This window comes from Vigna umbellata, chromosome 4, assembly GCF_029865625.1.
Source record: "Vigna umbellata cultivar VRB3 chromosome 4, Vumbellata_1.0, whole genome shotgun sequence".
Taxonomy (NCBI): domain Eukaryota; kingdom Viridiplantae; phylum Streptophyta; class Magnoliopsida; order Fabales; family Fabaceae; genus Vigna; species Vigna umbellata.
In genome coordinates, this window is record NC_142168.1 from 38,637,080 (window position 1) to 38,651,373 (window position 14,294).

General features: G+C 33.7%; 2 protein-coding genes and 1 non-coding gene across 3 annotated transcripts; 2 read left to right on the forward strand and 1 right to left on the reverse strand.

Moving 5' to 3' along the window:
* The first annotated feature begins 3,704 nt into the window (after positions 1–3,704).
* Positions 3,705–4,756, forward strand: LOC124837784 (small ribosomal subunit protein eS27y-like). Its single transcript, XM_047313251.2, has 4 exons — positions 3,705–3,809; positions 4,134–4,235; positions 4,334–4,362; positions 4,442–4,756. The coding sequence occupies exons 1-4, from the start codon at positions 3,807–3,809 to the stop codon at positions 4,566–4,568; spliced, it is 261 nt and encodes an 86-aa protein (XP_047169207.1). The 5' UTR covers positions 3,705–3,806; the 3' UTR covers positions 4,569–4,756.
* A 7,213-nt stretch (positions 4,757–11,969) lies between these two features.
* Positions 11,970–13,950, forward strand: LOC148200125 (uncharacterized). Its single transcript, XM_088112854.1, has 2 exons — positions 11,970–13,454; positions 13,603–13,950. Exons 1-2 carry the CDS (start codon positions 11,970–11,972, stop codon positions 13,948–13,950), a joined length of 1,833 nt encoding a protein of 610 aa, XP_087968980.1.
* LOC148200126 (small nucleolar RNA R71) lies at positions 12,544–12,646 on the reverse strand. Its single transcript, XR_015786452.1, has one exon. It is a non-coding gene; the product is annotated as a small nucleolar RNA R71 (small nucleolar RNA).
* Positions 13,951–14,294: the final 344 nt, after the last annotated feature.

The window sequence follows — 14,294 nt, forward strand, 5'->3', positions numbered from 1 at the left end:
GTATATGCCCCCTTTTATTTTTATAATAATTCTCAACTCAACACAGGAGCAACTTCTATGGCTTTAGAAATGGTAGTGAAATTATCATTACAGTCTATATCTACGACCATATCATACCTCAAGACCTTCGAGTCTTTTTCATCCTCCAACAGCTCCGGACCTATTTTTGACGAATACTAGATTGACAATGAACAACACGGTGACCAAGACTAAGAATGATTTCTTCATGGCTAGGTTTAATAGGAGTTACTCTGAAGAATGTAGTACGTGAATAAGTTTAGTTGAAAACAAACATATACATACATATATATATTGCCCATGATCATTGCCCAGTGATAATAAAAAATCAATCTATTTTTTATTAGTTAATTTTCAAAATTAAGTTTCTAATACCACCCTAAGGTACGAAAAAAGCCCGATTTTGGTTAGAGAAGTTATTTCCTTATATGGGAAAGAGTCATACATAAATGACTTTTAAGAATGAGAATTAAGCTCCTGCCCATTTCTACTTCAGCACAACTTACAGACATTCATACTAAAGCTTTGTATCAAGTACAATTTCAATCTTTGTTGTCCAAGCTGAGCATTAAGGATATATATGTTGCAGCTTGAGGGGAATATTGGATTTCATTTATTTTTCGATCATATATGTTCATTTATGTTCATATATTTATATTCTGTTTTTATATTTATATTCCGTTTTTATATTGTTTTAAATAATTATATATATAAATTGTACTATTTCCTTATCATTGAATAAGATACACAATTTTCCTCCTTTCTTTTCTCATAACACTTCCATCCCCAACCAAAAAGAGATTAGTCTTGTTAGGAGGAAATATCATATTCTCTTGGTTTATGCCCTTTTTAATTTTTATAATAATTCTCCTAGAACTCAACATAGGAGCAACTTCTATGGCTTTAGAAATGGTAGTGAAATTACCACTACCGTCTAAAGCTACGATCATATCATACCTCAAGACTTTCAAATCTTTTTCATCCTCTAACAGCCCTTGGCCCCACTTTGGACGAATACTAACATTGATAATGATAAATAAGGTGACCAAGACTAAGAATGACTTCTTCATGGCTAGGTTTAATAGAGGTTAATTTGAAGAATGAAGAATGAAGAATGTGGAATGTGGTACGTGAACGAGAGAAAGAATGTGGTACGTGAACGACATAAAGAATGTGGCACGTGAACGAGAGAAAGAATGAGTATACATACATATATGTACATACATATGTACATATATGTACATGTATATATATATTTCCCAAGATCATTGCCCATTGCCTATTTTTCATTAATAATGCGAATGTGAACGAGAGAAAGAATGTGGTACGTGAACGAGAAAAAGAATGTGGCACGTGAACGAGAGAAAGAATGAGTATACATACATATGTACATATATGTATATATGTATGTGCATATATGTATGTACATATATGTACATACATATATATATATGTATATATATGTATATATACATATATATACATATATATATGTATATATATGTATATATACATATATATACATATATATGTATATATATGTATATATACATATATATACATATATATGTATATATACATATATATACATATATATACATATATATGTATATATATGTATATATACATATATATACATATATATATATGTATATATATGTATATATACATATATATACATATATATATATATATATATATATATATATATTGCCCAAGATCATTGCTCGTTGTCTATTTTTTATTAATAATGCGAATGTGAACGAGAGAAAAGCATCTATGGCCAAAATAGAGACAATCAGGTTGGTAGTCTCTTTGGCAACACAGTGTAACTGGACTTTGCATCAATCGGATGTAAAGTCTGCATTCTTGAATGGAAACCTAGAGGAAGAAGTGTATGTTGTTCAACCTCAAGGGCTTGAGGTCAAAAAGCATCCAAACAAGGTGTATATGTTGAAGAAGGCTCTGTATAGGCTCAAGTAGGCTCCAGGGGCCTGAAATAAGAGGATAGATGGGTTTATGAGCAGCATTAGGTTTGAGAAATGTGTCTCTGAACATGGAGTGTATGTTAAGTGTTGTCAATACAATGGCAAAGAAGAGAAGTTGATAGTTTGCTTATATGTGGATGATCTGTTAATCACAGGGAGGAGTGAGGAGAAAATCTCTTATTTCAAAATCCAAATGTTAAAGGAATTTGAAATGAGTGATTTGGGAAGGTTGTGCTATTTTCTTGGGATTGAGTTTACTAAGACTGATGGTGAAATTGTGATGCATCAGTCAAGATATGCGTTTGACATGTTAAAGAAATTTGACATGCTTAATTGCAATTCTGCAAATACTCCAGTCAGAAGTGGGTTTGAGGCTGGAGAAAGATCCTGAAGAAGAAGGAGTAGACCCTACAGGTTACAGGAAGATGGTTGGGAGCCTAAGGCATCTATGTAATACTAGGCCTGATCTCAACTATAGTGTGGGAGTTATAAGCAGATACATGCAGAGTCCAAAAATCTCTCATTTGAATGCTGTCAAGCGCATCCTAAGGTACTTGAAAGGTACACCTACCAATGGAATACTACTACAAAGAGGAGAACCAGGAAAAGAGGTACAAATTACCTCTTATTCTCATGCAGATTGATGTGGAGATAAATGTGACAGGAAGAGTTTTAAAACTAAAACTATTTTCTAAAATCTTAATTTTTTTAAGAAAGTTTGGAACATAACTGGAGTTATCCCAAGAGTTTGAAGAACAAAAACATAATTAAACTTACAATGTAAAATATATTCTTTTTAAAAATGATATTATATTTCAAATAAAATTACTAATTGCATGAGAATTTCTTCTTTCACCTCTAATTTTTCTTGTTGCACCTCCATTCTTCTAAAATCACTTAATTGATACTTTCTTCTTGCACTTCGAATTTTTTTTCTCATACCTTCAAAAATTTTAAATCCCTTAATTGACCCTGAACTTTTTTGCTAGGGTAAAAGAAAATTTTCTCCTTTTTTATATTTATCGCATCCAACCCCTTTTTTTCTCATATAAGAGTGCATTTATATAAACATATTTTATTAAACATTATTATGGAAAGTACATCCAACCATATTTTTATTTATTTTTTTACAATTCAGAAAAAAAATACTTTATAAAACATGAAAATGAAAAAAAAATATTTTAGAGAGTACTTTCCAAAATCTTAAAAATTAAATTATGTAACAGAAAGTACATTTGAAATGATAAAAAGAATATTTTCTAAATAATCGCTTTATTTTTACATTTCAAAATGTATCTTAGGTTACATATTCTTGGTTTTCTATATTTGGGAGAGTATCTTTTGCACCATGAAATTCAATGATGTTTTGCAAAAATATTTTTTAAAAATTATAAGAATCACAACAAAATTGTTTCTCAAATACCTAATGAGGAGACGTTTTCAACCAAAATTTCGTGAGAGACAAACTTAAAGCACAAAAGTACGTTTGTAGTGCATGGGGAACTGCGAGTGCAAAAGAAATAAGAGTATTTTGAACTGTTGGAGATAAATGAGGGTAAGCATATTATTTTACATAAAAATTAAAAAGGAGTGTAGATAATAAAACAGGATGTGCAGAAAGTAAACGGAGTATAAATAGCAACAAACGAATGTCAATTTGTCCATTTGGGCCGGCCCAGATATCAACACAACAGCTTTATAATTCCAGTTATTTTGCCACGGTCTCTTTTCACTTCTTTGCTGCTGAAAAACCTAGGGTTAAGACTTCCTTGTTAGGTTTTCAACAGCTTTGTGCGCACAATGGTGAGTCTTATTTTTCGCACTAGATCTGAGATTGTTTCTTCAATATTCGCATTTCTATTTTCATTATCTAATCGTCTATGCATTTTTCCTCCTCTAAATGATGACCTATGAAACAAAGAAGAGAATGACGAAATTTTCCTTTCTTTTGATAACTGTGGTTCCTGAATTGTTTTGGTTTTAAACAAAGCTCAGACATTTTTCTTATAATTTTAGGTTTGATAGAACCTTTTTTTTTTTGTAGAAGAAGATTAAACAGTTAGATATAATTTATATGTATATTGTACTTTGATTGAAATTTGCTTCTCTGCTTTTGTGTTTGAATAGGTTCTTCAAAACGATATTGATTTGCTGAATCCTCCCGCTGAGTTGGAGAAGAAAAAGCACAAGCTCAAGCGTCTTGTTCAGTCACCAAATTCTTTTTTTATGGTACAGAATCTCTTATTATTATTTGAAATCGAAAATGTTATTGATTTTTTTATTTATAAAAAAAAAGCTGTTAGTAAACTTTAGATGATTTGTTACAGGATGTCAAGTGCCAAGGCTGCTTCAACATGTAAGTAGGACCTTTTTTTATTTTAAAAAAATTTGATCATAATGATATATGAATAAGTGATGTGAATATGGCTATGCAGAACAACTGTGTTTAGCCACTCTCAGACAGTTGTGGTATGTGGCAACTGCCAGACTGTGTTGTGCCAACCAACAGGTGGAAGAGCCAGGTTAACTGAAGGGTGCTCATTTAGGAAGAAGGGAGATTGAATGGTGCAGTAATCAAACTTTTCTTTATCCATGGTCAAGAGTTTTGGTGGTTAGAGTTTTTATATGAAATCATGCTGTGTTAATTTTTGTTAAATTGTAACGATATTAACTCTATTTCCTTATTCAATAGGAATATGGTTTAGTTGGGTTATTCGATTTTGCAATGAATAGCATGAATTTATTTGTTATGGGCATTTTGAATTATAATACCATTAAAGTAATTTTGACAAAATTTCTTTGATTATATCTGCTTTAGTTAGTAATCGGAATTGAGAACTTCTTGGTGTATTAGTCTTTATTATTCATTGGTAGAAAAATTTCTATATATTGTGGTTGTACTTTTTAGTCTGTCAATTATCATCACAATTATGTGCTTAGTTTCGCTTAACATTTTACTAAAAAGAACTCAATTCTACAAAAACATGATCGCTGGGTTGTTTTTATAGTTATGTTGCTTTATCTCAGCTAAAGAAATAATAGCTTTTTATATTTAAACATTGTCTAAATTTAATTTTAAAAAAATGAAATTGGATATGAGACTAATTAGTTTAAAGGAATTAGTTTTTTAACGTTAGTTTTTGGGTGTTTAAAATTTAAATAAAACTAATATAACATAAAGTTATATAAATTATATTATTATTATTATTATCTTTACATTTACAAATATTTAGTACATTGAAATTAATTATAGGTTAACCTTTCATAGTTCTTGTTTATTGTCTTTCACTTTCCTCTGTATGGGTATGTTAAATGTATCCTTAATTGGGTGGGATTGAAGAGAGAAATAAATAGAATAAAAGTTAAAAAAGGAATGAATTAAATTAAAATTAAAATTAAATATTGATTATTGAATGTAATAGAAATAAATAACAATTGAAGAGAATTTTTTAAAGATAATATGATAAATTTGATAAGAGATTAATTATTTAGATATTATAATATTTATTATATTCCTCATTTTATAAAATATAATATCTAAGAGTATTCTTAACCTATTTTTTTGTGTGTATTCGTTTATTAGATGGAGATTAATACAAATATTATTGTTTTTGTGATTTTTATCAAAATTTTATTATTTTTGTCTTCCGAGTTTTATTGAAATTATGACATTAGTTTTTTTACGTAAGGAGGTTAATTTTTTCTTTCTTTAAATTTACGTATCAGGGTTATATTTTAAATTTATTACGTATTTGGGTTAAGTTATATATGGTATTGTTCACATTTAAATTTATCACGTATATTGGTTTAAGTTACATATGGTATGACTATAGCATAAATAAATTTTAAATCGAAAGCACTTAGGTTGACGATTTCAATGTGAAACCATTTTCAACTGAAGGCGTGCATTGCATTAATGGCTTTAATATGCATACATGAATAATTGAAGTCATGCACGAGTAAGAAAAGCACTCAACAGAAAGGTTGAGTAGCATCGAGAATACGAGAATTCAACAATAAGATGAATAAAAAACTTAGATAACTTGATAAAGTACATGAAAAATTCAAATTTGTGTTACAAAAAATAATGATTTGGGGCAAATGGCAGTAATCATGAGATAAAAGTTTTGTTTATATATTGAAGGAATGTAACAGTTGAGGACTAATCTAACTTTAATTTTTCTTAAGTGTTGAGATGAGGAGAGGTTTAGAGCTTTTCTGTTTTGCCATTTTTATTTTCTAGAGTTTAACAATGTTGTAAACTTTTTTTTTGTAGTTCGCTTTTAATTTCATGTTTTAAACTTTTTTTTATTGTTTCATTTTGTAACATCCCAAAATATAGTGATAACCATAATCAGAATTAATTACATTAATCATTAAAACAGTGCAGTCTTTACAAAAAGATACGAGGCCCAAAACGTCGAACGGCTTAAGATACAAAAGGTAATGTAGCCGACGGTATACAAATTCTAAGACTAAACAAAATTTCTAACAGCTACCACATGTCGAGCACTCTAGGGCTCGACCTTAATCCCTATTTCAACCGGATCGACATCTTCCGAAATTTCTTCCGCTAGCGCCTCTTCCAGCAGCTCACTTCCATCTGCTCCCATCCACATGAATGATCATCGCAAGGACAAGACGGACGTACAAAGACAATCGACAACACAAAGAAGAGGACACAGGGTAAGCTTACGTAATTTAATTCATACATTAAAGTATCAATTCAATCCAGTCAAACATACCACAATGATTCAACATAAATAAATAACAAATATCCAACAACTATTTCTAGACGGACCGTCCGGACTGTATGAATCTGTGTAGCTACAAGCGTCCTTGCACCCGAGTGGTGTAGTAACTGGGATACACTCAACAGCTGCCACTCGAGGTTAGTCCGTTCTTACGTCGCCCATGTTAACTTATGGACTAAGGACCTCCTGCCATTCCCACACATGAACCACTCTCCTCTACGTGAAGACGAGTGTCACGGAATATCAGGATGGACCAAGCCAGCATTAGCATGCCCACAGTCATACTTTACCAAATTCCACATTCAACATATGTGAGTCGTTCCTCCCTGGAACGCTCGTACAACATTCATAAACGTTTAATCATCTCATATAATGTTCATCATTCAAAATCTTTCACTTTTATTTTCATTTTTGTCTTTCAGTCCGAGTACGTAAATATTGAACTTTCAGCCCTCTTTATAACGAGGACAACCGTGAGGAACGAGACTGAAGAATTTACCCCGTTCCAAAATAAAGTAATACCGACTACCAGATAGATGAACGACCTGTGTTAACACGGGTGCTCGACACTGTCGGTCGACCCAAATGGACGACCTGTATTAAGAAGGTTGCTCGACACTGTCGGTCGACACAGATGAATGATCTGTATTTCAAGGATGCTCGACATTGTCGGTCGACACAGATGGATGATCTGTATAAGGGTGCTCGACACTGTTGATCGACACAGATGAATGATCTGTATTTCAAGGATGCTCGACACTGTCGGTCGACATAGATGGATGATCTGTATAAGGGTGCTCGACACTGTCGTCTATACAAATGGATGATCGGTATAATCAAGGGGCTCGACACTGTCGGTCGACACAGATGAATGATCTGTATTACGAGGATGCTCGACATTGACGGTCGATACAGATAAATGATCTGTATTACGAGGATGCTCGACATTGACGGTCGACACAGATGAATGATCTGTATTACGAGGATGCTCGACATTGACGGTCGACACAGATGAAGGATCTGTATTTCAAGGATTTTTTCAAGAAAAGAGCAAGAGCGCTTGGTGTAAGACCGAGCACTACCCAATACGATTACTATGTGTAAGATCGACACTGCTCATTTTGAGCTCTAAGTAAAAGACCTACATAACTCATGCTCGACCAGAATCCTTCCCAAAGGAAAGTATTCCATTTCAAAGAAGTTTACTGGAACACCAAACGGTCGAGAACCGTTTAATGTCGGACACACGTTATCATAGGGAATTTGATATTCAAGTTTCACTTACGTTCACGACTTCTAAGCAGGTATTTTTCATATTCATACGTATCGCTCATATCATACATTTCAACCAACATATACCATATTCATGCAGTACAACAACGTTCGACCATGCATACTCAACCAATATACACTTCATACTTATGATCATCTACCAACAATCAGATAACACGGTTCATACTTCATGCGACACACATAATGTTCATACAGTACAAGACAAACATACGAATTAAATTTAATAAGCTTCCCTTACTTGGATAGCAGTGTACTCCCGAAAAGTAAGGTTTTGTCCGTCCTCTAACAGCGTCCTACCCTCAGGTTTCGCTCGACAACTTTCACTTAATCGGTTACAGAACTAGGATCTGTTCGGGTCGGATTGAAGTTCACGGTGCCAGGAACGTTCCTACGGTTCTGAAACGTGATCGGAAAAGAAGGTGATGAGTTATAGTAAAGAGAAGGTGAGGGTTTCTAGAGAGAAGTTGGAGAAAACGAAAGGTTGGGTTCTGAGGAAGAAGATGAATGATGTAGGTGAGAGAGAGTTTTCAAAATTCTAGTTGTGTTAAACTCACGTTCGTTCGGACGAACGTCTCCCAAGTTGACACCTGCACACCAACTCTGAAATGGGAAGCTTCTCCCGCGACAGGTTGCGTGTGTCATGCAGGGTTTGGTACGTTTTTAATGTTTCAGAAAAAATGATGGGCGCAGCTTTTCCGTGTACGACAGAGAGAGAGGGGATCAGATTAGGTAGTGGGTTTTACTGGCTGAGAAATGATGTGGCGTGCATTAATGGTGAGGATGTCAGAAATTATCTTTTGCTAAAATCAAGGGTCTTACACATTTCCTTTTATTTTATTGTTCTTTAACCTAATTTTAATTTTGTACAATGAACTCTAATCTAATGTTAATATCTGATTTTCTAAACTACTATTTCAACCACTGAGTTATGCACTATTTTACAATGCTATTAGCTAACTTTTTCATATTTTTAAGCAATGGGTTTGAGCACTTGCTATGTTGTTGATGCTTTTATTTTGATATTTACTTTTACTTTTTTAGTTTGATCATACATTTCATTTAATATGTGTTGCATTTACATTCCAATCTTTTATTTTTATTTTCTTAATTTTAGCACTGTTTAATTATTCTAGCTTTTAGTTATGACTACTTTCTGTTTTCACAAAAAAAAAACCCAGAACATGTTTTTTTGCATCCAATTAATGAACTCACATGACATTATTCCTTGAATTGACCTAGATTAACCTCTATACTACATTAGTTAAGAGATAAACTTAGTTTTATTTGATGAAGCTTGTGTTACACTAAAGTCTTCTTTGAGTTAAAGTCCTCTTTAAGTTGTCTTAGTACGTTGACTTTTTAGTTTGACTTAACTAAATATTCTTTTAAATATATGCTTTTATTAGCTAACATTATTCTAATATCAACGTGCCAATGGTTGTAAATAGTAATGTCACATATAATATATAGGCACCTCACAAAATGTTTTGTTTGTAGCTCAATGGAGCATGTAGATAACAATTTTGGGATGTTTTATTGGTTTTAAAAATGTTAGATATATTATCTTAATTTTATATTTATCTTTTATCTTTAGTTAGTTTGTTATTATTTCTTATTTATATTTTGGGTTTAGCCCATATTTCTTCTATTATAAATAGAGGACCTTACGTGTATATTCAACACAAGAGAGATTAATCTCACATATAGTGTTTTACTATATTCAACATGGTATCAGAGTCAGGTTCTTTTGAGAAAAAAAGTTTATGTCACCTCTACCGCTATACCCGTCACTGCCGGCAACGACACCATTATTGTTTCTCTATTCAAACGTTTTCCATTTACTTATATCATTATAACCTAGCATGTAATCATCTTAAAACTCTTGCATACCATCTTTATAAACTAACTGACGCTAATTTGCGAAAAGATTTTGAAAACATTGTTTACCCCCACCTCTCTAGTGTTCTCCTTACAACTTCAATATATTCATCTCAAAACACATCCACAACTTTCACTATCAAATCATATATGCTTCACTCGATCGAATTCTTGAGCAATGAGTCTCAAAGCATATTTTCATACACGTTCAACCAATCTTTTATATTTCCTAGCTATAAAAGCATCACTCATAAAATGTAGACTTTTTTCAAACGACACCTTTATCTCGTTATGTTGTAGGATGATAACATTATGAATTGCATCCCAAAACGAACAAAGGTTTCTCATACTGCTCCTCAATACTTACTTCATGCTCTAGTAAGTAAACTCAACCCTGATACAAATGACATGAACAATATCATAAAACTCATGCTCGCCCAATGAGCTCCCCCTTAGCGCTCAACGAGAGTGCAAACAAAAAGCTTACCCAACCCAATGAGAACTCTTGGCCAACCACTAAATACACTACCACTTTTGCTCTTAACTCGTCCAGCGAGCCTAGACTTGCCAAATGCCCAAAACTCAATGTAAGCACATCACTCAGCGCCAAAAAGGAGTGCTCATCACCTTGGAGCATAGGGGCTCTCTGTTTTGGCGCCGCTGAGCACCACATAAGGTTGTTTAACGCCATACTAGATGACAACAACTTGTTATTCTGATCTAGATGAACCTTTAATCTATCCAAATGACCAAATTGACTTCTTTGACACTAGTATTAATGCAAAAGCAGGTTTATTGATGAAATTGAGTACATCTTTGATCATTTAGTCAAAAACAAGATACATTAGATCAACCCACTCACTCAAAAACGCCTATAATCAATTATACAAATTATAAACAAGAAATTTGCAACCTAACAGACTAAACAAGTCACATTTGACGTAAAAGCAGGCTCTAAACGTTCATTTTATCACATACCTTCCCCTTTAGATTCTCACTTGTTAAAACCCCTAAAATGAACCAAACCACATAAAACTTAACGTACAATTCTNGAGGCCTGTCGCCCAACGAGAATTCACTTAAGGTCCTTCTCTTTAAAATGTCGCGAAACTGAACAAGAGAAGGATTAGGAGAAAGAGGGGAACGCTGCAGCTCGCGTCTAGCTCCTGTATGGGTGCTTCCAAGGTGTAAAACCACCACTTTCTACCATCCAATCTATCAATTATTGATTCTGAGATGCATATGTGTAGCTAGAACTCCATTTCACTGGGGTTGAGAGTAAAGTTCTGAAACTCTTTGTAATATATCTGTTAATACATTATCTTGTATGAATTTTGTGTTCTATCTTTATTATTCATGCCTACGATGGAAATATGAGCTAATTGAACGGTTAAATCATTGGAAAATGCATGAGACCGTGGACCTAGGATAGAACAACTAAGAGATTTCAATTCTAGACATAGGTTGGAACTTTTAGTCATCTATGACATTGTGTTTAATGTGAATCTGATATCTGAATTTGCTAAGGGATTAGTGATTTAGTTTGAATGGTTCAGGAATTTTCATCTAAGGAATTAGATGCTTGTATGCCTAGAATGTCGATGCTTAATTTTGAGGAACTGTGTTAGTAGAAAATTATTTGAGTGATGAACTTGAATGTCAACCGTAGTGAACTTTAATTCGACTGTTTTTACCACTTTTCAAATCTGTAAGCTAATCTTAAGTGTGTTATAAAAATACGGTTAATAATCGCTAAATAAGTAAACTTTAACAATCAATGAATCTAAACAAATCTCTTGGGAAACGATATCCAGACTTACCGGTTTATTACTTGAACGATTTGGTATGCTTGCCGAGATCTCAACAAGTTTTTGGCGTCGCTGCCAGAGATTTGTTTTGTTTTTGTTGATTGTGTGTTGTTTATCTGGTTTAGTTGATTTTAGCTATCTTTTGTTTAAGTGTTTATTGTGATCGTATTTGAATTCTTGTGCATAATTGTTATCATCTGTAGAAATTATCTTTTTAGTTTGTGTTTTGTATGAGAAGCACAGAACAGGCTGAGAATCTACTTTTTGATTCGGAAATTGAAACAACTGCTCGAAGGAACAACAGTAGAAGGAGGAGACAAAGTAGAGAATCCAGAGAAGCCTCTGTTATTTCTGAACAAATTCTGGACTCTTCATCTGGTCAAGAAAAAGAAGAAATGGAAGATAATCGTACTGGAGAAGGTTTTGGGCAAGGAAGGCGTACTCTTGCAGATTATAATACTTTCTCAGGACTTCTGCACTTCAATAGTATTGCAAGACCAGTGGTGAATGCTGCTAACATGGAGATGAAGCCAACTCTTATTCATCTGGTGCAGAACAATCAGTTTCATGGATTATCCCACGAGAATCCATACACTCACTTGGCTACTTTCATGGAGATCTGTAATACAGTAAGGATTCACCAGGTTTCAGATGAAGCAATCCGACTCAGCTTATTTCCATTCTCATTGGCTGGTAATGCAAAAATGTGGCTGAATTCCTTTCCAGAGAATAGTCTGATAATCTGGGATGATGTAGTTGCTAAATTTCTGAATAAGTTCTTCCCTCAGTCCAAAGTCAATAAGGGAAAGCAGGAGATCTCTTCTTTTCAACAAGATGTTGATGAAACTCTAGGTCAAGCATGGGATAGATTCAAAGGCCTACTGAGAAAAACTCCTACTCATGGATTTGATGAGCCTACACTGCTAAATCTGTTTCTTGGAGGGCTGAAATCTCAAACAAAGTTAATGTTAGATGCATCAGCTGGGGGTAATATCAGATGGAAGACGCCTGAAGAAGCACATGAACTGATTGAAAACATGGCTGCAAATGATAATGAAGTTCAGAGTGAAAGAGCTCAATTTCAACAAAAAGGTGTTCTTCAACTTCAATCTCAAGATGCTTTACTAGCTCAGAACAAGATTATGACTCAACAACTTGAGACATTAATGAAGAAGTTATCTCAGCTACCTAAAGAATTGCAGAATATTTCTCAAGCTCAACATCAGATTGTTCAAAGTTGTGAATTGTGCGGAGGAGATCATAATAATGGGAAATGTGCAGTGCAAGGCATGTCTCATGAAGAAGTAAATTATTTGGGAAATCAAGGTTGTCAGACAAATTATAATCAGGGTCAAAGTTTTAATCAAGGATGGAGACCTCATCCGAGTATGGAACAAGCCGATCCATCCTTCAGACCACCTCCACAGAACTTTCAGCAACAACCTACTCTCACAGAAAGAACTTCAAAACTGGAAGAAACTCTTCAGCAGTTTATGCAGGTATCAATTTCCAACCATAAAAGTACAAAAGCCTCACTTCGGAATTTGGAGATTCAGGTGGGTCAATTAGCTAAAAAGTTGGAAGAAAAACCAGAGAAGAAATTTGTGGCAAACACTGAAGTAAATCCAAAGGAAGGATGTAAAGTTATTACTACAAGATCAGGAAGAATTCTGGAAGAAATAGAGAATGAGAAAAAAGAGCAAGAAAAAGATATGGTGAGTGTTAAAAAATTGAGTGAAGAAAAAGATGAGATGAGTAAACAGGGAGATAAAGAAAAAGAGAAAGAGGATAGAGAAAATGAGAAAGAGAGAGGGAGAGAAAAAGAAAGAACAGGTGTACGAGAAACCTCTTCCATATCCAAAGGTTTTCTCTAGAAAGGAGAAGGAAAGACAGTTCAAGAGTTTCATTGATATTTTCAAAAAGTTGGAAATCAAGATGCCATTCTCAGAAGCATTGAAACAAATGCCTTCTTATTCAAAATTCATGAAAGAAATGCTCACAAAGAAGAGAAAGTATATTGAGGAAGAAACTATACAAGTACAGGGCCAGTGCAGTGCTATCATTCAGAAGTTGCTCCCACCAAAATTTAAAGATCCAGGCAGTTTTACAATTCCATGCACCATTGGTAAACTGGCTATTGGGAAAGCATTAATTGATCTTGGAGCATCAATCTTATGCCTCTGTCAATGTTTAAAAGGATTGGAGAATTAAAGTTGAAGCCCACACGCATGACTCTACAATTGGCAGATAGATCGCTCAAATATCCGCATGGAGTAGTAAAAGATGTTTTGGTAAAGGTAGACAAATTCTTATTTCCAGTGGATTTTGTTATCATGGAAATGGAAGAAGATACAGAAATTCCTTTGATTCTGGGAAGGCCATTCATGAAGATCACTCGAGTGTTAATTGATGTTGATGATGGGAAGCTTAAAGTGAGAGTTGAGAATGAAGAAGTAAATTTAATGTTTTTGAAGCAATGTCTCACCTAAATGATGAAGATACGTGTTTTCAAACTGATGAACTTGAGAAAGTCTGCATGGTTAGACAGAAGACGA